The sequence below is a fragment of the Pezoporus occidentalis genome, unplaced genomic scaffold (genome assembly GCF_034315485.1).
Source record: "Pezoporus occidentalis ecotype Australia unplaced genomic scaffold, CSIRO_AGI_Poc_V1 ctg4, whole genome shotgun sequence".
Lineage (NCBI taxonomy): Eukaryota > Metazoa > Chordata > Aves > Psittaciformes > Psittacidae > Pezoporus > Pezoporus occidentalis.
The window spans coordinates 12,432,839-12,453,068 of NW_026915724.1; the positions used below are offsets into that span (position 1 = coordinate 12,432,839).

The 20,230-nt window shown below is 39.5% G+C and overlaps 1 protein-coding gene across 4 annotated transcripts in view; it reads right to left on the reverse strand.

The window, feature by feature from the left end:
• SPIDR (scaffold protein involved in DNA repair) overlaps positions 1-20,230 on the reverse strand; it is a 206,012-nt gene that overhangs the window by 114,564 nt on the left and 71,218 nt on the right. For all 4 annotated transcript variants that reach the window (XR_009967598.1, XM_062633442.1, XM_062633443.1 and 1 more), the window contains one exon: positions 15,048-15,267. Coding sequence is in view for 3 of the 4 variants with exons in the window: in XM_062633442.1 (XP_062489426.1) it covers positions 15,048-15,267 (220 nt within the window). In the remaining variant the exon portion in view is untranslated. The remainder of the gene's footprint in view (positions 1-15,047; positions 15,268-20,230) is intronic.

The window sequence follows — 20,230 nt, forward strand, 5'->3', positions numbered from 1 at the left end:
AGACCGCCTCGAGAACCTGTGAGTCATGAGCTTTGTACCAAGCACGCACTGCCATTCAGTCATGGACAACTTTCTCCTGGCAAAGCCTGGCAAGTGATTAGATCTCCATCAATTGATTGCCACAGATGAAGTGGACACTAGATTGGAAATTCAGCCTCAGAAGACTACAAATACTTTAATGAAATTATTCTTTTTCACTAAAAGAGTAACACAGAGTGATATATATTTCCTACCAATTGGCAGAGCCACAGCAGTTTACTTGACTTCTAGAGGGAAAAGCATCTTTCTTTTCTTGAACTTACAGAAAAGGGACTCAAACATGAGTAACAGTTTAGAAAACAATGGGTGTAAAGAAAAAGAGATAAGAAAATTGAGTAATACCCAGAAATCAGTAAGAAAAATATGTTGACTTTTCCATACCTTTCTTGCTTACACTGCCATTTGGGTGGGTAACTCTTCTCCTCCAAGACTAAAAATTCAGTTGATAATAGTGTGCCCTGTAATACCTGAAATACTTTTAACTGCAAAGGATCAGAAGCAGGGGGAAAAACCCAGAGCAGCAAAGAACTTAATCTCATATGTTCACTATTACATCTGGTAAGCAAAACAGCCCAGACACCAGCTGCTAATGTTGCACAGACCTCTGCTTACACGAGGCTAAAAGCAAAGCCCCCTGAGAACCAAACACCCCCTGAGGTTTTGGAAGGCTGTACTGGGAGAAAGTGGCAATTTCTTCACAGCTTCTCACCTTCACACATAACCTACACAAACTCTGTTTTGAAGCACGCCCGTACTTTTTCTGAAGCATGCTCCCTCCTCTTTCTTTTCATGCATCTCTGTTTTCTGTTGCTGGCTGGACCCAGCAGTGGAAGTGCTGAACAACAGGAGTAGGTCCAGCCCTGTTGCTGACTCAGATCTGAGAGCCTGGGCTCATCAGATTTCACCGCTGCATTCCAGATTTTGGTACCCAAAAAAATTCAGATAGTTATCTAAACCGAACTTCCTGAGGGTGAACTATCCCTAGCACTAGACACTTTGAGGGCCGATATACCAGGCTTGAGCAAGAGCCCATCAGCATACCGAAGACTGCATGCTAACTGTGCTTAAAGCAATAGCTACCAAGAGAAGTTCAACTCCATCACGGGGTAAATTATCGAGTTAATTGCCTTGGTATTCATATTTACATGCAAAAAACCCAGCAGATCTGAGGACAAATATTACACTGTTCCTTTAAAACCTTTGTTTTAAGGAAATGGACTTCAGAAAACTTCTTTTGTAATGTAAAATGGAACCATCTGTACATAAATTTTGGGAGTTATTTTGATGTTAGGTTTATTGATATAATTATGTTGTTACTAAGCTGTTTACTGTTCCAGGCTCCTAATAGCTACGAGGGCTTGTTAACAGTACTCTGAAATCACAGGGAAGCCTTTTCTTTCCCTTTGGTTTGGAAAGAGAAAACAAAAATTCTAAATGTGTTTATTTCCACATTTTATATTTGCACATAGCATCTACTTCCTTTAATGTGAAAATTTTATGATTACAAAGCTTTCGCCTCAATTTGTTTAGCTTTACTGCTTGGGCTGCCATATTATTATTATCACAACAGTTTGAGACTGCATTACTTAGCTGGCTTTACAGAGAAGTCCCAAGGTGAAGTATTTCTTCATACTCACTTTAGTCTTAAAGCAATAAGAAGACTGACACTGCAATTACTGTGAAAAGAAATAATTACAAAAATTATGGTGGTAATAACCACCATACCTTAAATTGTTTCCTCTTTGGAGCTGGAGATTATTGGTTTTCCAGTTCCAATTCTGAAAAGGAAAAGTCTCCCACACAGCTCAGCAAAACAGATTTTTCAAAAGAAAGCTTTCTCTGGCTTGTTGTTTGATTTGGAGAGACAGGATACAGCAGGTTCTGTAAGACAAACTGCTCAAACCTCCAGCTGGCATCTGAAAGCCCATCTTTAACTTTTCTGTAATACATCCAGGGTTCCAGTGGATAACTGCTGGACCATTTGCACAACAGAGTGAAAAGCCATCTTGTTAAACAATCTTTGTCTAACAGAGACCAAAGCAGTAACAGAAGCTTTTGGTATATATTTGATGCAGTGAGTAGGATTCCTGAGAAATACACTGGTCAAGAAGAGGACACACACACAACTTTACAGACTGATTATTTAAACTCCTAGAAATTGTACTGCATTAGGCATCTAAACTCTGTTTTCCCTCCATATGAAAAACTACAACTAACTAGATAAGAAGTCCAACAAAAATTGTCATCTGTGTTGCAAATGAAGTCAGGTAGGAAGGTAGAGGATTACAACATCATCCTATTTGCTCCCTGCTTACTGTAAAGTACATCAAGGATTTGTATTTTTTGCCCCACTCGACCTCCTGAATGGATGAAATCCATTATATCTTGTCAGAGAGACTTGGTAAGGAACACGGAGCGAGAGGTGAATCAAGTAATTAAATATTTTGAAAGGTTCCATGACAATTTAAAATCAGTGATGGATTTACAACAGCAGAATCAAGAGACAGGAAAGGAATGGAGATAATGTAAGCCAAGAACTTGTGCACTTTCCCTCGAGGGTGGAGAACAGCATTAGAACAAAATGTTAAAAATCAGAAAAGTTTTAGAGAGGATCATCTGAAGTAGTTAAAAAGATTCAAGGAGTTTCCTAAATTATGAAAAGAAGAACATCCCCATCAAAGCCAGGAATAGGTCTGTTAGGCTTTCAACAGGTTAAAAGCCTGTCATAGCCAGGAGGTAGCTCTTAACAAAACTCATAGCATGCAGGGAAGTTCTCAGTTTTTCCCCTGGCAAGCTCACTTCAAAGCAAAGTTTGTAAACATCTTGGGGGACAAGGGGGGCAGAAAATTACAGTGGGTTTCAGAAACATTTACAAGTGTTTTGCAGAAATGAAACTTCTTGAGGAGATCAGTTTCACTTTCTGAGGAGGAATGGTTTGTCCGTAAGCCAAAGGTCAATGACAGCCAGTACAGTGAAGTCCTTAAAAGCATTAAACGAAAAGGCACACGGCCTCCTTCAGCGTTATGGAAGAGAATATTGTGTATACAGTGTGGTGACTGTCTCATACACACCCCTCCATTCAGAACAGATAATGTACCGAGTTATTAAAAGCTGTGCATAAGTAATGGACACAAAACTAAACAAATCCCCCTTTTGCAGACTGTTAGTTCACAGACACAAAACTGAAGCCAGAAGACTTTCTGGACAAGTAAGCGCTGAGGCTATCTGGAGACATCAGTTGCCCAGGACCAGTTTTACCTGTGTTTCTGTTGACAACACTGCTGCCTTCTGCAGTCAGCGGGAAGGGCAGGGGCCTGCCTCCAGTGGGGCTCAGCCAGCCTCCCTCCACCCCTGAGAGTTACTCTGCAAACGCAAGCTGGAAAAGGGGCTCCCACCACTGCACTATGTAAAATGATTCCCGTTGGCAGGGATTTCTCCTCCCTGCCTGTTTTTATATAATGCTTACAGTGCTACAGGAAACACTCCCAACCATGCGAAGTTCAGCCCTGGCCCATGCCCAGCCTCCTGCCAGTTCACCTGGGTCTTTGGTGCTACCACAAGACATACTGTAAACCATGCTGCTCAACAAACCTAACTTAAAATCTGCTAAAGCAAATTATTTAATTGATTTGATGTACAGCACAGTCCCAGCAACAACTGGTCTGGTACAACTGAGGGACAGCGAGCATAGCACATCAAAGGGAAATACAATAAAGGAAAAGCATTCTTTACCACATAGTACAATTAAAATAGTATTGAATGCATCACCAGTGTGACTGTTTGTAAAGTAGCTTAGAAAGCTAAGGAAAAACACAGTAGGAGTTGAGGGGAGGAGAGTACCATGCTCTTGATGCCCAGACTTGAGGGCCTCTCATTCCAGACTCCAGCCCTAATGGGTTTGATTACGATCATGCCCAGTTTCGGTCAAGAGCAATAACAAACCACGTGTGCTAGCCAGGCTTCCATGTTTTCATAATGTAGGATTTACACACCTTAATATATGCATTTTATGTAAGTTTTAACATCTGATGAGGTTATACAGTAAGGCTGTGTCATGGTTTTGTCTTGCTAGCTTACAGGGAGTATTTTCCTCTGAATTGTGCACAATGTATGTTTAGTTAATAAAGCAGTAGCAATTTGATAGCAGTTAAATAAACAAACTACAACTAGTAATACATTTAATATGTATATACTATATACTATATATATTTAGTCCACATTCTGGATGAGAAGAGCTTTACCTAGACATAGCTGAAGCACATCAACACAGCTGATCATTTGGGATAGAAAATGACTTTTCAAGAAAAGCTTAAAAGAAAAAAAATCAACACTGCAACCAAGTAATATCTATATTAAGTTAGAAAATGGGTGTTTAGAATTTAATCTAAATAAACGCAGGGGGGCTTTATATGTAAGATTATATATATCTCCAAATATCAGATCTCTTCCATAAAGGCAAACTTCACTGTGTAGGGTTTGCCTAAGAACAAGATCTGTGACCACAGGTAAGAATCCTGACCAATTAACAACTGCAAGACACAAGAAGAGAATACTTTTACATGTAGTCCAATCTAAAAAATAAACAGATCTAAAAGTTGCTTTATCCTCCTCTCCCCCCAGAGGTGTCATTTATGTTTAGATTGTGGAAATAATTCCCCCCCCCCCCCCATCCTTGTTTTCTCCTCTAAGCTGAGCTGGTGCTAAGGGCAATTTCAGGGTAACCAGTAAACCTAATGGGATTCCATTCCTTCCTGAGCAGCAGTCCTCAAAAATCAGGAAATTACAGCCATATCTGAAGTGACCAGCAACCCAAGGCAATTCTCAAGGCTTACGTGGACTGTTTCAGAAGTTGATAATGTGGTATGTTGATGTTTGTTTTTAAAATGGGTTTGGTTTTGAGTACAGCTACCAAATGGTTCCCTGCTATACAGCATGATTGAAAGCTGAACACCTAGAGTCAAATATTTCCCAGCAAAATTAAACAATCACCTCATGCAGAACTCCTCAAACTGCAAGTCATGAGTGTCAGCCAAAGGAGGCTGTAAAAAGACAACATACTGGACAGCTTATTTATTTTTGGGAGGGAATGGAAGGTAAGAAAAATTTCAAAAGATAATAAAGAACTATCCTGTTCTACATAAGAAGTTTTAAAATAATCTGAAGAAAACAATGATATACTTATATTGTAAAACTGGACTCCTTTAAGCCTACAAACCCTGTAAGTTCCAGCATCAGCCCATATCAATAAAAATTATCTCTTCCTCAATCTGTACATTAACAATGCATGAAATAGTACCAACCCTATTAAATTAATATTTATGACAAGCTCAAGGAACCATTAGACAAGCAGTACTTGCTAAGGCACAAACACAGCGTACAAGTCTCACATAGTTGCCTTGCGCATGTTTCTCAAAAAGGAACCTCAACTCAGAGGAGTGATTTGTTTCTGGAAACACAAAAGGCAGACAAGCTGTGCCATGGTAGGAAGACAAATGAAAACACAAATATAATCAATGCAGTTTATAGCTTTATAGTGAATCCAAACTGTTCTCAAGTTCAGTGCTTTCAGTGTGTTGTAGCGTGCAGCATTCTAGTAAATATTCTCCCAGTTTTTTTCAGAGTTTTTATGATCTATGCTGTCTGTCCCAACAATATCTCAGAGATGGCAAAAAGGGGTATTTTAAATTATGAGGTATTAGTTGAAGATGCTGACAGACTTGGGTTTGCACTAACAGACGTGCTGTGAACAGCAGCAGCAACTTCATGGTGGACACGCAGTCCTCTCTTTTATGCCAGCCAGAGATAAGAAGACTGACTATGGATAATGATTCTAGAGAAGACTGTGCAAAGCCCATCGTCATGATCTGCTCTAGAACAGACATGCACCACTTATTAAAAACATAAGAATCCTATCCTTAAGAAAGTGGGAGATAAAGAACCCTGAAAATCAGAAACATCCACAGAAATATTCATTATGGTTTTAGACTTATCAAGGAGAAAGACAACATATACAATTTCAGGAGTCCAAAGAGGTTAAAGAGGGAAAACAAAACAAAACACACACACATGCAAAATCCTTCCCACATACTGCCAAATATTTTTTTGGAGCCACGTCAGTGATTTGGCTTTCAAAACACACAGTGAATCTCTCAAAGGTAAAATTAAAGCTTGTGCACCACTTCTAACATCATGAATACTGTTCTGATACTTCTGCTGTGAGAAACGTGGTCTGCCAGACAGCCATCCTGGGACAGTAACAAGAGAAATACTACTACTCAGGGAGAAGTAATACATTGCAATCTGCATGGTTAATGTTGACTCTGAAGACTGGTAGGAAGAGAAGCTTCATCAACCACACAAAAGTCTGCACTGAATGTTTCACAGCTGAACTGCTTTATATACCAAATTATGTTATTGCTGCCAAAAATATGTAAAACCATGGGCATTTCTTCCATGAGCTTTTACAGAAGGGCTGCAGTCTGCCTTGTAGAAGTAGCAAAATTTGTTCTCCTCCTTGCCTCTGTGTCCCTGCCCACTAGGATAGCAGAGATGTTTTAAATACTGCATTTGGTAGCAACATTCCAAATTTTTCAAATATTTGAAAGCAACATTCCCCTTTTGAAATACTTGGGGTTTTAATAACTATTTCTGCTAAGAGCATAGCAATTAACTTTTGCTTACCTACACTTAAATATGACATTTAGGAGGAGGAGTCTGAGAAAGCATACATGTTGGAGGGAATTGCCAGACGTGACAATTTGATGAACTCACACTTTATCCACCTCGTTGCCCATCCAAAACTGCATAAGGACACCAGCATGCTTAGCGTGAAACTCTCTGTGGTCTAAAAGATCCAGCATATTCAAAGCCCAACACAAGTGCATATAGGACTGCATATAAAAAAATCTTACTGTAACCACACACCTACAATTACAGTAGCAAATCACACCTGCCAAAGAGAATGACACTTGACTTAAAAATTGTTTCTCCATGATGAGCTCAGGAATACACTCTATTTCCCAAAGTGAAAGTACTAACCAGCAATCCAGCAACGAGAAATCATCATTTTTCAAAATGTAGGTTGAAAGAAAAACCAAAAAAGATTAGCTGATTACTGATAAACATTTAAACAAACCCATTCAACACAGTCAAAACTTGCTCTTTAGTGGTTAAACTACTGCAGGAATTTTGGCACATAGTCTTTTTACAAATTAAGTATTGTTTTACACGTCCCAAATGTGTTAGTCATAAACATTAGCAGAGGAATACAAATCACAACTTTTTAATAACCCTGCAGTAATTCTGAACTTGTTCATCTGATCTTATTTAGCTTGTTTTTCCTTCATGACTGGATAAAGCAGACTGCAGGATTTTGTGCAGTGCCAGGTCTTGGCTCCATCAGTTGCTTATTAAACAAGATCTGGAATTTAGCATTGGATTGAATGCACATGGGAACTCATGTGAAGCTGCTCGTATATCATTGATAGCCCCGTTGCTAACACAGAGTTTATCCAAGACGGTACATTTTTCGTTGACTTGAACAAAGCTGTTCGCCATCCTCTGTTTTTGACGTCAGTGGACAACTACCCACTAACAGTATCTGTCACTACAAAATGCTTGGAATTTCCTCACTTATAAAAGCTGGAAAGTTTCAAGTACAGACCTTTCATTAAAAAAAAAAGTACATATGATTAGATTTTCAGGATGAGAATATTTTGTGACTATTAGGATAGGACATTTTCATTCTCACTGAATATTTTTTCCAGTGACTTAAGAATTCAGACATAAACAGCATCACTGTAAAGAATGGATGTTTAAAAATATAATTTTCCTCTTTTGTTCCTAAAACCCATGGACTCAAATGCACACTAATTCCTCAGCATGTCAGCATCACAGTGATTAAAACCTTTCCCACTAACTGGACACTACAACCATTCCAGTAGGATCCATGTAGGACTGTATCTAGTGTTTAGAAAAATGTAGAAAACCACCCCCCAGCATAAAACAGGCTATTTACATTCACTGCCTCTTTTCTACAATTCTTTTGTTCTTCCATGTGAAATGGCCTGTATCAAAGAAAGTCATCCTGGTGGAGGCTCCCTCCAGAGCCCAGAATTACCTCCTGAGAACAACACACAATGTTGCTTCTAGGCAAACTCTGGGTAGCCCTTCTTGCTTGTCTGAGCCAGGAGCATTAACAACTGACTACATGTACCCAATTCAGACATCCATCTGGACTGAGAGACATATTCTACCCCTCCTGGAGGTTTATGTGCTGACAATGCATTTCAACCTTGATGTAAAAACCAAGCTGCTACTTCACAAACACACCACTCACTTCTGACCCCTCTGATTGGCTCAAAGCAAACAAACATATCAACAAAACCCAGCACTTCTTTGGCACAATAGAGTGGAAATTCCCCTTTTTCAGCATGTCAAGATACCATCAGCTATTAGTCCAGAGACAGGCAGACATGTTTTAAAATTCAGTTTTAATCTTCTGCAGAACTCTGGATCTACTATCTTGAGGCTCCCATCTTCCCCAAATGTGTTTCCATTCTTTTCTCTGTGGGAAACCTCTTTCATAGAGAGCAGTTCGTTCACCTTTGTTTTTCAGGGTACTAAAATTTATGTATGGCATTCCGATAATACATCTATTTATGCCATAGTTATACAAATAAACAGGTCTATCTCACAGTAAAAGTGGCATCATGTTCCTACGTTTATTAGACATAACCCACATCCGAAATACCAGGTATTTGTTGCTTCAGTTGGTTGTAACAAATCAGAGAAGTGGCATGAATGACTTGTTCTCCTCTCAGAATCAAAGCTTTATAATTCTGTATTTTTCCAATTATGTCATCCACCTATGAAGGAACAGAATTATTCACTGATTTGATTACTAAGAAATTGTGTTGTTTTGATTTTCTACATGCAAGGTGAATAAATATAATACTAATGGCTTGATCTCTTTAGTTCTAGAGATATAAAATATAACTGAGCAGCTCTACTGATACAACTTTCTCCCTTACATTACAGGATGGACAAAACCCCAAATTTATTAATAAATAAAAAGGAAAATCCAATGGACTACTCTGTCAAAATGGATAAAACAACATAAGTATTTAAGAAATGACATTAAAAGCTTGTCAGAGACAACTTTCCGTTCACAAAAAGTATACACATTCCTATTCTCAAAAGACAATTCATGTCTTTTGAGTAGGAAAGGTATAACCTAACAAAAAAAAAAACAAAACAAAAAACAAAACAAAAACACCATAAATACTTGCAAGAAATCCACAGCTGTTCCTTTTCTTCTGAAAGGAACTTCAATTTTCACAACTGCATGATCTCTGAGAAGCAATTCCAAACAGATGATACAATCTGATCTTTGGCTCCAAGGCCATTCCCATACGTACTTTAGAAATAGTGCCCACACTAGCTTTACAGCTCTTAAGTTTTGTAGAATTTTATCTTCTGAGTGAGCCCTGTCCCTCTTATCAGGGTTCTCCCACTCTGCTATTATAACATCTTCAAAGAAAGAATGCGAAGGCAGAGCTAACATCTTTCCAATGGGAGGGATCTGACTGGTGATCTTTTTTCCCCCCTTTCCCATCCGTCTGAATATCCGTATGTGCATGTGTATATACATATTTATAAATGCTTAGATTTCATCAAAGGAAGATGAACACAGATAAGTTTTGTCCAACTGATCAACCAAGCACGCAAAGAAACTGCCTCTCTGGAGTAAGTAAAGAAACTGAATTTATGCGAAAGAAGTTCCATACCTTGTCTTTAATGTGTATTTGTATTTTACCTTTACGGAATGAGAAAATTTAAAGGTTATAGATACTTTCCTTCTTACAGAGTAGCAGTAGGTCATTTCTGCATTTTATTAGTATATGAAGCCCAAGATCCTGTTTTTTCACATGATCTTTATTGTGATAGGCTGGTATTCTGTAACAATGTTCTTAAGTGCTTCCCTTGACCAGTGAGAGAAACCATGACAAAAAGTCTCTATCTTCATCAAATGGAAGGCAAACCCTCTTTAACACCAGTCACATTAGTTCCAAACATCTATTTCATGTTAGCTCCCTGTGTTGGTACTTGTATTTCTCACTAAGGTTATGTAAAACCATGCAATGTAAGGCTATGTAATAAGTAAGACAATGCAAAAATCACACTAAATATCCATTTATCCTAAGTCCTGTGGTTGAGTCAACAAAACAGCCTACAGTATATCCAGGATAATTCTGAAGTAGAAGAATATGTAAGTCCACAAAGCTAGATTGCTTTCCTTATATAAACTTGTTCAGAGCTTGCTTGCATGTTTCTACAGCAACTTTCATCATTGGTCCCACCTTAAAGGACTTAACCTACAAAGTTTCATCATTGTACATCAGCTGATCTGCAGCACTGTTTTGTATGAGCAATTCCAGGCAGTAAATAATTCAGTCTTCTAAATCTCTTACACTGGGGAGAGAGCAAATCTAGTGTAATCCGAGCAGAAGTGAGAAGTCCACATTAAACACTTTCACCAGGCACTGGAACACTTTAAAAGCTGAGTAATTATGGTTCCCTGTGGTTTCATAGGTTAAGAGAAACTAAAGAACAACTTTGAAGTTGCTTGTTGATGTCACAGAATTAAGTGTTTTATATACTTACTATACTGAGTTCCTAAAATAAACTCTGTCTTCTTTTTTGCTGTTGTTGTTAAGCACAGAGAAGTTGCACAGGGAATAGCAGCTCTCCAGCTAAGGATCTTGTCCTCTGCAGTGCTTGATAGCCAAAGTTTACAGGCTGTGTAAGAACAAAATGCAGTCTCCTTCCTGTCATCCTAGTCCTCCATGAACCTTCTGAACTAGAGGTTTCATACCAGACCATCACATTCAGGAGGTATGGATCAATCTTTGACCCTGTCCAAATCAAACATGATCTGTGGTTTATATTGATATTGGCAACAACTGTACTGATATCAACATGCTTCAAGCAGTTAAACTTCAGAAATACATGAGAAACATTGCAAAGTTGTTAAATTTGATCATAAGGAAAAGCATTCTTATCTGGACCATTTGCTTCAGGTTAATTTATCCTGAATGCTCAACAGTAGGCATTTCTATGAGGAGGAGGCAGGAGTATCTGAAGGAGACTGTCTATCCTCAAGCCCTGCTGTCAGCAGAAAAATGAATCCTGAAGTCTCTAAAAAAAACAACTCATCACTTTCTGTTAGGTATGGTAAATGATTTCTATCATTTTTATAGTTAAACAAGCAAAACCCCTCAGGTAAGTTGAAGCCATAAAAACACTGCCAGTAGAACCAGGAAGCGTTTGTTCCCATTCTCTCACATCTTTGCAGTATCAAGCAGTCTTCGTTTTTTTGTCAGGTATGTATTTCTGCAAAGTAAATAAAGACTTAGTAATCAACTTAATTACACTCAGTAATAAGCTTTTCCTTTTCCAGCTGTTAAAAAACACTTAATGATTCAGATTCAGTTTGCAAAAAATTATGAGTGTTCACTTAAATTTTAATCTAAGAAATTGTTCATGTACTGCAAAGACAACCAAAGGCAAGCCTTGACAGGCAGGGGCAGGCAGGACAGAGTTCTTTTGCCTGTTGTGTTACCAACTGGCCAGACACAAACCAGCTCCAGCCCAAAACACGCAGTTGCTTTCATGTGATGTGTCCAAATTAATAGGCATTATTTAGATACAACACTGCAATAATACTTCTATATAGCCTCAAGATCAGTACACTCCCGTCAGATGGCTCAGAGACCAGGCAGCTGAGCTCCATCCTTCGCCAGACACACTGGTTGGGAAATGCTAATCAGCCTATTGGGGTTGCTTTCCCTATAGCAAGTGACAATTCTCACATGAAATCCCTTTCATCCAAGACTGTAAATATGTACCTTAAGACCCTAGACCCAAAGAACCCCATATCCAGTTACAAACAAATCAGGGCTTAGTCCTGCAAATTTTTACTCTGACACAAAGCTCTTCTGAAAGTCAGTGGGACCACTCCGGGTTGGTAAGAGTCTTATAACCAGCCTCCTGTCAGTATTTTATTTTTTAAATTAAATTGCTTGTGTTCTAGTGCTGAAGTATCATGGGATTCTGCATGCAAACAAATACCAACAAATATATCAACAAATCTCTAAACACTTCTTCCCAAGTATTTATGCAAGTCTACTGCCAGAGACATTTCACATACTGAGCTCTGCACTCAGTTCACAACACATACAAACACAGTTACAAAAGCAAAGCCTAATTTTACAAAGGCTCTGAAGTGAGGCATTCAGATTTTGCTCACAAATAATTATATACAGAAGCCAGCAACTGCGTGTCTGCATCCTACCTACTCACTCAGCTGCCTCATCAGAAAGCAAAAGGCAATGTCAGAACATAATTCTAGGGTGTTATGTTAAAGATATCAGGAAATTCTACTTTCAGGATGTTATTTTAAAGTAGGCCACTTATAAATCACCCCATCTCATCCCATTCTGCCTTACCATACAAGTATCTGAAAATACAGGATGACGATGCACAGTGTGCTCTGTGTCCCAGCTACACACAGGTCCTTAAAGGACTGCTCCCCTTGTTCTTGCTTCTTTTTTTTTGTTCGCTTTTAATTAGTGATATCAATAAGACACCTAAATATGCTTATTTCATCATGTCAGGATTAGATTTAGGTGATTTGATTTTATACTACTCACGTATTTGAACCATCAAAAAAAGCATTTTAATACAAACAGTATCTGTTTTTAATGACAGAAGTGCAAATTCAATGCAGAGCAACAGAAACTACATTTCAGCAGTCAAGAGCTCTCAATTAAGAGTTTAACAGAATAGAACCTTGGAAATGTGATAGAGGAAACTTCCATTAAGTGTACAAGTCCAATTTCCAAATAATGTAAACTAAAAGTGCCAAATAATAATCTAAAACAAAAACATCCCTCATCCTCCCCCCTCCCTGCCTCCAGTAGGTTTAGTTTAACCGTATCCAGCCCAACTTCTTTTGACTTCTGGTTGAGGAAACAAAAAAGACAACTGGCATTAATTTCAAACTGACTGAAAATAGGACTAGAGATGAGATATAATGCAGTTTTGCACTACTGACTAATGTCTATTAAGTGCCCTAAGATGCACATGGTTAGGGAAAGCAGCCCTGTCAATGCAGACATATCCCCTGCCCAAACATTCTGTTTTACAAAATAACTGCTTGCTTACATGAAAAGCGCATCCTGCTACAATAAAAACCAAAAGCAAATAAAATGTGGTATTTCAGGGAAGACAGAGAGCTCTGAAGTGTTCTCAAAAAACCTCAGTTTACATATATATAGGAATTAGTTCTGTCCTGAACGTCATGGCATTTAAACAAATCAGAAGAGTACACTACTGCAGTTACAGATGCTTGTAGTCTGGAAAGGATCGTAGCAGTGCAGAGTTACATCTTCCCAGAGCAGACATGGAACAAGCTAGAGCAGAGTGGGACTTATACATGCTAAGCATTGTTACTGGCAGTAACCATTCAAGAAAAGAAAAAAAAAGGAGAAAATAAAGTTGAATCATACCCTGACTAAATCAGTTTTGTTGGTACAAATACCCTTGTGTAGGTTAAGGTCTCTACAGAAAGATACGGCACCATAAATGCAGTGGCTCACATTTTAGAAACAACAGAGGAAATCTGAAGATAAAAAAGGAACTAAGATGGAAGTTTGTAGGATAAAGAAAGAAGAAGAAAATGGGGAAACAAAACAAATTTAAAGCATGACAAGAAGCTTGTTGAAGGAAAAGGTAAATGAGAACCACCATTAGTATCTTAGGGATGGAAGGAAATGAAAAACCAGTGACGTCATATCAGCCAGGACTTAATTAATACTCAACTATATTTCCCTTAGCTACCAGTCTATTTACATTTAAATTATCAATAGTTGCATCTGTATCCATAATAAACCTCAGATTAAGTATCTTCCCTTAACTTTTGAATTGCCTCCAAAGACAGTTAAATAACATTTTAGTAGTGAAAGATTACAAACTGGGGAACCCCAAGATTTTCAGCTACCAATGAAGATAAAAACCAGATACAGACCTTTGCCAAACAGGAGGAAGTATTTTGCAAAAGGATAAGATCAAACACTAGAGGCAGGATTCTGCTGCAGCTGGAGGCTAAAACTCAGACAATGAATGCTGAAACACGTAAGAAATATATTTCCTTTTTTATAATTTGGGTGCAGAACAGTGAAAAGAGGAGTAGTACTGCCACTTCAAAGTTCGATTTTTATGGAGAGTTGGACCTTCCAACCTACAGCTACCAACAACCAGCTGCCTTACTAGAAATTTCATCACTTTATGCTACTCCTTAAAAAGTAATCCAATTCAGAAAAAAAAACACAAATGCAGACCAAACATTTTGAAGAATTCCAGAAAGGTTTGTGCTGAAGAGGGATTTGGGGAACTGAAGACAGTGAGAGCAGCAGCAGCAATACTGAACTAACAAAATGGTGTCTACTGATTCCTTAAGAGTAGAGTGCATCCAATTTTCCTGTTGCTCGGCTCCCCCCCCCCCCCATTTTTAGCTGCATGTTGTTTTTGCTGAATACTATACAGTTAATACAGACTTTTCCACTGAAATATTATACCCATACTCACAGCAACAGCTAAGCATTCCTAAACTACTTTGCTACCAGAAAGTATGCACTTTATTGGCCTTACCATTGATAAGACATTGCTCAGGCCTTTCTACTGATCTAAACATGAAAATATTAAGTGAAAACAAAACCAAAGCCCTGAGCAACACCAGAGGCATTATGATACAAATTTAGTTGTTATCTGAGCTGTCTTTAAGGTATCTGTCATGTCTCTCCAGTTGCCAGAGACAGATGACCACAAAGAGAGCCCTGCTTACCCCTAACCCCCGAGGTCTTTCTCACAACAGTGCAGCCAGGATTCTTCCAACCCTGCTTTGTTCTGCAGTGCTACAGCACGCATGGCCGGTTCTTCCTACTCACCACGGAGGGTAGATGTGGATGACATCCTGTGGCCTGCTCTTCAGGTGAGCTGCTGTCTCTCTTGCAAAGAGGACTTTGAGTATTGGTTCTCTTGCATTGATGACAGCATCCTTGGATGAAACAGTATCAGGAGACTGTTCCAGCTGCTGGCAGATGGCAACTTGTATTGTACACTCCTCAAGCATTTCTAATATCTTCACAATTAAGACACCAGATTTATCTGGAAAGTAAATGAAAAAGAAAAATAAAAGTGTAAAGTCTCAATGAGGAAATTCTAATTCTAGCACTTTGAAGATGTGCATCCCTCTGTTCTCTGCAGAGCTGACTATGAAAAATACACATCTGAGTAGAATACATTGCCCCACCAAAAAACGTTAAGGTTTTGTGGTTTTCTTTTCTTTATAGATGCTATTAATAAAAGCCTACCTGAACTTCTCCTAAACACCAAAGAAATCACAAACTCTTTACAAGAAGCTCTCTCCCACCATATTTGAACTTTTTAATCTTGCACCTCACTCACTTTTGCTCAGTTTTTTTTCTTTTATTAGATACTGCACAAAATAGATTTATTTGGAAACCGAATAACCACATTGTGTTAAACGTGAGGATGTGTTTGTCCTCCTTGATCTTTTTCAAAGCAACAGCTGTCAGGGACCAAGTTCGAATAGTACCTGCTAGGTAGAAAGTCTCTAAAAGCTGATAATTCACATTTAGAGATGCATGCGGAGAAACAGGAAGCAAGATAAAGGCACTGCCTAAAAATTGTCACAAAAGTGATCATCTGTTTTATCAGTAGGCAATCAGGATACAAAAGGCTTTCCTGTTTTAAAGCATGAACAGATACCAGTATCCCCAGTTTGATTCTAAGCATTTTCATCTACGCTGAGCAAGAAAGAACTTTGAGATTAAATGAAATTACTTCTAGCTCCTCTGCAGTCTGCACAGGGCAGGGGTTCCTCAGACAGACATGGATCTATACTGTAAGATTACACAAGAATGATTCTCCTCCTCACTTAATCCTGCTCAGATTTGCACTCTGGTCGCTGAGGGGAGAACTGTTATCTACCTGTCAAATGCTATGAGCAGTTAGTGGGAAAAGACAGAGTGCCAGAGGACAGGGACAGCAAAGCCCCAATTCTACCCACTTTGATCTACAAGTTGTGCTGGGAAAAGCACAGCATCTCAAGAAAAACAGCTGATATAAATTATTGTCTTCCCACAGCAAAGAAGAAACAGGGCAGGAACTGTGAATGTGATACTGGAACTTAATGGCAGAGCTGCACTAGTTATTTGTTTGTTTATTTTAAGGCCCATTTCACAATTGCGAATGCCTTTCCTTTGGAAAATAAATCAAAATATTTGAGTTCTAGTTTATGAGAAACTTGAAAAAAAAAAAAAAAAGTAACAACCCAACCCTCAAGAAACCCAAACCAAAGAAACTGGGCCCTAAAACTTTTCAGGTTGGTTTAATAAAGTTGAATTCTAAAAAGAATAAAGAAAAAAACAGGAGAAAGAAATTAAAAAAAAAAGAAGAAACTATTTTGTCCCTATTTTGTATTCCCCAGTCTTTATTACATTTTATACTGAAACTGAAATAATTTTGAAATATAAACCTGAAACGTTCTTGAAACCACTTTTATGTGAATCAAATTTTCATCACATGCAACATGCTTCTTTAAAGTATTCTGTTTCCCATGAACCAGTATTTTCCAGCAGGATAAAGGGTTCCAACCAAAAGTACCCCATGCGATGTACATCAGCCATTTCTGTCCAGGCCATTAAAGCTGGACCTCCTTTTCCAGATCTGAGAAGCAAGAGTGGAAGTGGTCCTTTCTGCCAGGTTTTTCGAGGCTGGGCGATGAAGAGAGATGGTTGCCACTGCTATTACTCCTCACCCCATCACTGTCTCAGGGAAAGCTGTAACACTGCAGTGCTACTCCAAATACTGCACTGCATTAAGGTCTGCTTATGTGCAAACTTAGCAGAATCACTTCTGCTAAGTGTGAGCGTGGGCTAGTTTTCTATGCCTAAAGGCAAGGACTTAGAATATTCACACTTGGAATTCTGTTTTGCCTGACTAGCTGCAGTTGTGGTCCTCTGTCAACCCCAAGTCATCTGGCATGCATAAACAAATTCTCCCAACCACAAGAATTCTCAGCCTTCAAAGTAACTGAGCAGTTACCTCTCCCCTCTAGACATACTGCACAATGTGCACTTCCATTCGCTTTAAAAACCAAGTCACCAAAAAAATTATAAACTTCAATTTTGAAACACACCAACATTTATTTGAAAAAAAAAAAAAAGTTTTAAGACAGCCTGTGAGAGACTGTTCATAACTTCCAAACTATGCTTTTTGTATGTGCAGAAATTGATGACAATTCTTACTGGTCAGCAGCGTATGTGTTACTCAGCTGATAAAGCAGATTGAAGACAATGAAGGACAACCTAGTAACATTTTTCTTTTAAATACCTCTGACTATAAACCAGTTTAAAATACTGGGTAAATTAAAAACTATACCTATATTAAAGCTTCTAAAAGACACTGGAGGAAAAAACCCTATCAAGGTACCAGAGTTTCTTGCAAGCCAGTCTTAAAGTTGTTCCAAACACTTGGACCTGATACTAGATGAAGATGAATGCTTCTACATTAAAAGCAGCCCAATTTCAACAACTAGCCAAGTCTCACACTTGGCACACATGCACATTCTACAGAACCACAATCTAGTTGTTTATTTAGATGCACAGAGATAGTTTAATTTAATTACTTCAAAATTATTATTACTGCTGCTGATAGAATCCTCTCTCAAACAACATGGCAAAGCACTTTGGATTCCTGGCACACGATGAAACATCAAAGTTCAGAACGCAGCTTCATTTTCAATTCATTTGGCTCTTGTATTATGTCAATCAAAAATAAATCAAACGTACGTGGCGGCACAGTGAAGGGAGAATTTATGGGTGAGGAGATGGGCTGGATCACTGCAATTTCTAGTTTCCAGAAAAGTTTACTTGTTTGTTCATCCATGTGAAAAGCTCTCTTTAAGGTGTTGCAGTGTTCTCTTTCACCTTGGATAATTCACAGAAGTTCTCACTTGCTGAAGTCCTCATTCATTTAATTTTACTTGCAAAGCAGAATCACAGCCCGAGAAATTCAAACCTGCAGAGGTGCAGGTTTCATGGCAAGGCATAGTAATCTTAAACAAGGAAGAATACACTATAGAATCATAGAATCATAGAATAGTTAGGGTTGGAAAGGACCTTAAGATCATCTAGTTCCAACCTCCCTGCCATGGGCAGGGACACCTTATGCTAAACCATATCACCCAAGGCCTCGTTCAACCTGGTCTTCACTGCCGGGGATGGAGCATTCACAACCTCCCTGGACAACCTATCCCAGTGCCTCACCACCCTAACAGGAAAGAATTTCCTCCTTATATCCAATCTAAACTTCCCCTGTTCAAGTTTTAACGCGTTACCCCTTGTCCTATCACTACAGTCCCTAATGAAGAGTCCCTCCCCAGCATCCCTATAGCCCCCCTTCAGATACTGGAAGGCTGCTATGAGGTCTCCATGCAGCCTTCTCTTCTCCAGGCTGAACAGCCCCAACTTTCTCAGCCTGTCTTCATATGGGAGGTGCTCCAGTCCCCTGATCATCCTCGTGGCCCTTCTCTGGACTTGTTCCAACAGTTCCATGTCCTTTTTATGTTGAGGACACCAGAACTGCACACAATACTCCAGGTGAGGTCTCATGAGAGCAGAGGGGCAGGATCACCTCCTTCGACCTGCTGGTCATGCTCCTTTTGATGCAGCCCAGGATACGGTTGGCTTTCTGGGCTGCAAACGCACACTGAAGCTGGCTCATGTTCACTTTCTCATCAACCAACAGCCCCAAGTCCTTCTCTGCAGGGCTGCTCTGAATCTCTTCTCTGCCCAACCTGTAGCTGTGCCTGGGACTGCTCCAACCCAGGTGTAGGACCTTGCACTTGGCATGGTTAAACTTCATGAGGTTGGCATCAGCCCACCTCACAAGCCTGTCAAGGTCCCTCTGGATGGCATTCCTTCCCTCCAGGGTATCAACCGAACCACACAGCTTGGTGTCATCGGCAAACTTGCTGAGGGCGCACTCAATCCCACTGTCCATGTCAGTGACAAAGATGTTAAACAAGACCGGTCCCAACACCGATCCCTGAGGGACACCACTTGTTACTGGTCTCCAGCTGGACACTGAGCCATTGACCACAACTCTTTGCGTGCGGCCATCCAGCCAGCTCTTTATCCACCGAGTGGTCCATCCATCAAATTGATGTCTCTCCAATTTTGAGACAAGGATGTCATGTGGGACAGTGTCAAATGCTTTGCACAAGTCCAGGTAGATGACATCAACTGCTCTACCCCGTCCATCAGTTCTGTAGCCCCATCATAGAAGGCCACCAAATTGGTCAGGCAGGATTTCCCCTTAGTGAAGCCATGCTGGCTGTCACCAAGCCCCTTGTTGATTTTCATGTGCCTTAGCATGCCTTCCAGGAGAATCTGCTCCAAGATTTTGCCAGGCACAGAGGTGACACTGACTGGTCTGTTATTCCCTGGGCCATCCATTTTCCCCTTCTTGAAAATGGGGGTTATATTCCCCTTTTTCCAGTCGTCAGGAACTTCACCTGACTGCCATGATTTCTCAAATGAATTAAAAAAGGAGGAAGCAATAACTGTGCTGCAATCCTGCCCATTCCTACACTGCATATTATTATTTTATTTCCTATTCTGCTGTCTAGATGACTCATTAATTTCTTTCTTCAGGGTTTGTTTTTAACAAAATCCATGAGCTAATCCAGCTAACTGCAAGGCCACCAAAGCACATGAGCAGATACTAGGGAGAAGAAGGAAGAAGCGATGGAAAGAGTGGAGGTGGGGCAGGAAAGGGCTGAGGGAAGATGGTTGTTTTCAGTGACAGCCCAACCAGCCTGGATTAAGCCAGTTTCAAACAGTATCCAGTTACTTCTTTTCTTCTACCATGCCCAGGCTGGACTGTCCTTTGAAGCTCCTTCAGCATGCAGGAAGAACACACAAGATGAAGTCACTGAACAGAGATACCAGCTGTTCAAGGTGCATTGTCTACAGGCACATTTGATACCATCGATGTACATGTTCTACAAGTCTTGGCCAAATTCTTTCATCTTTTTTGATCT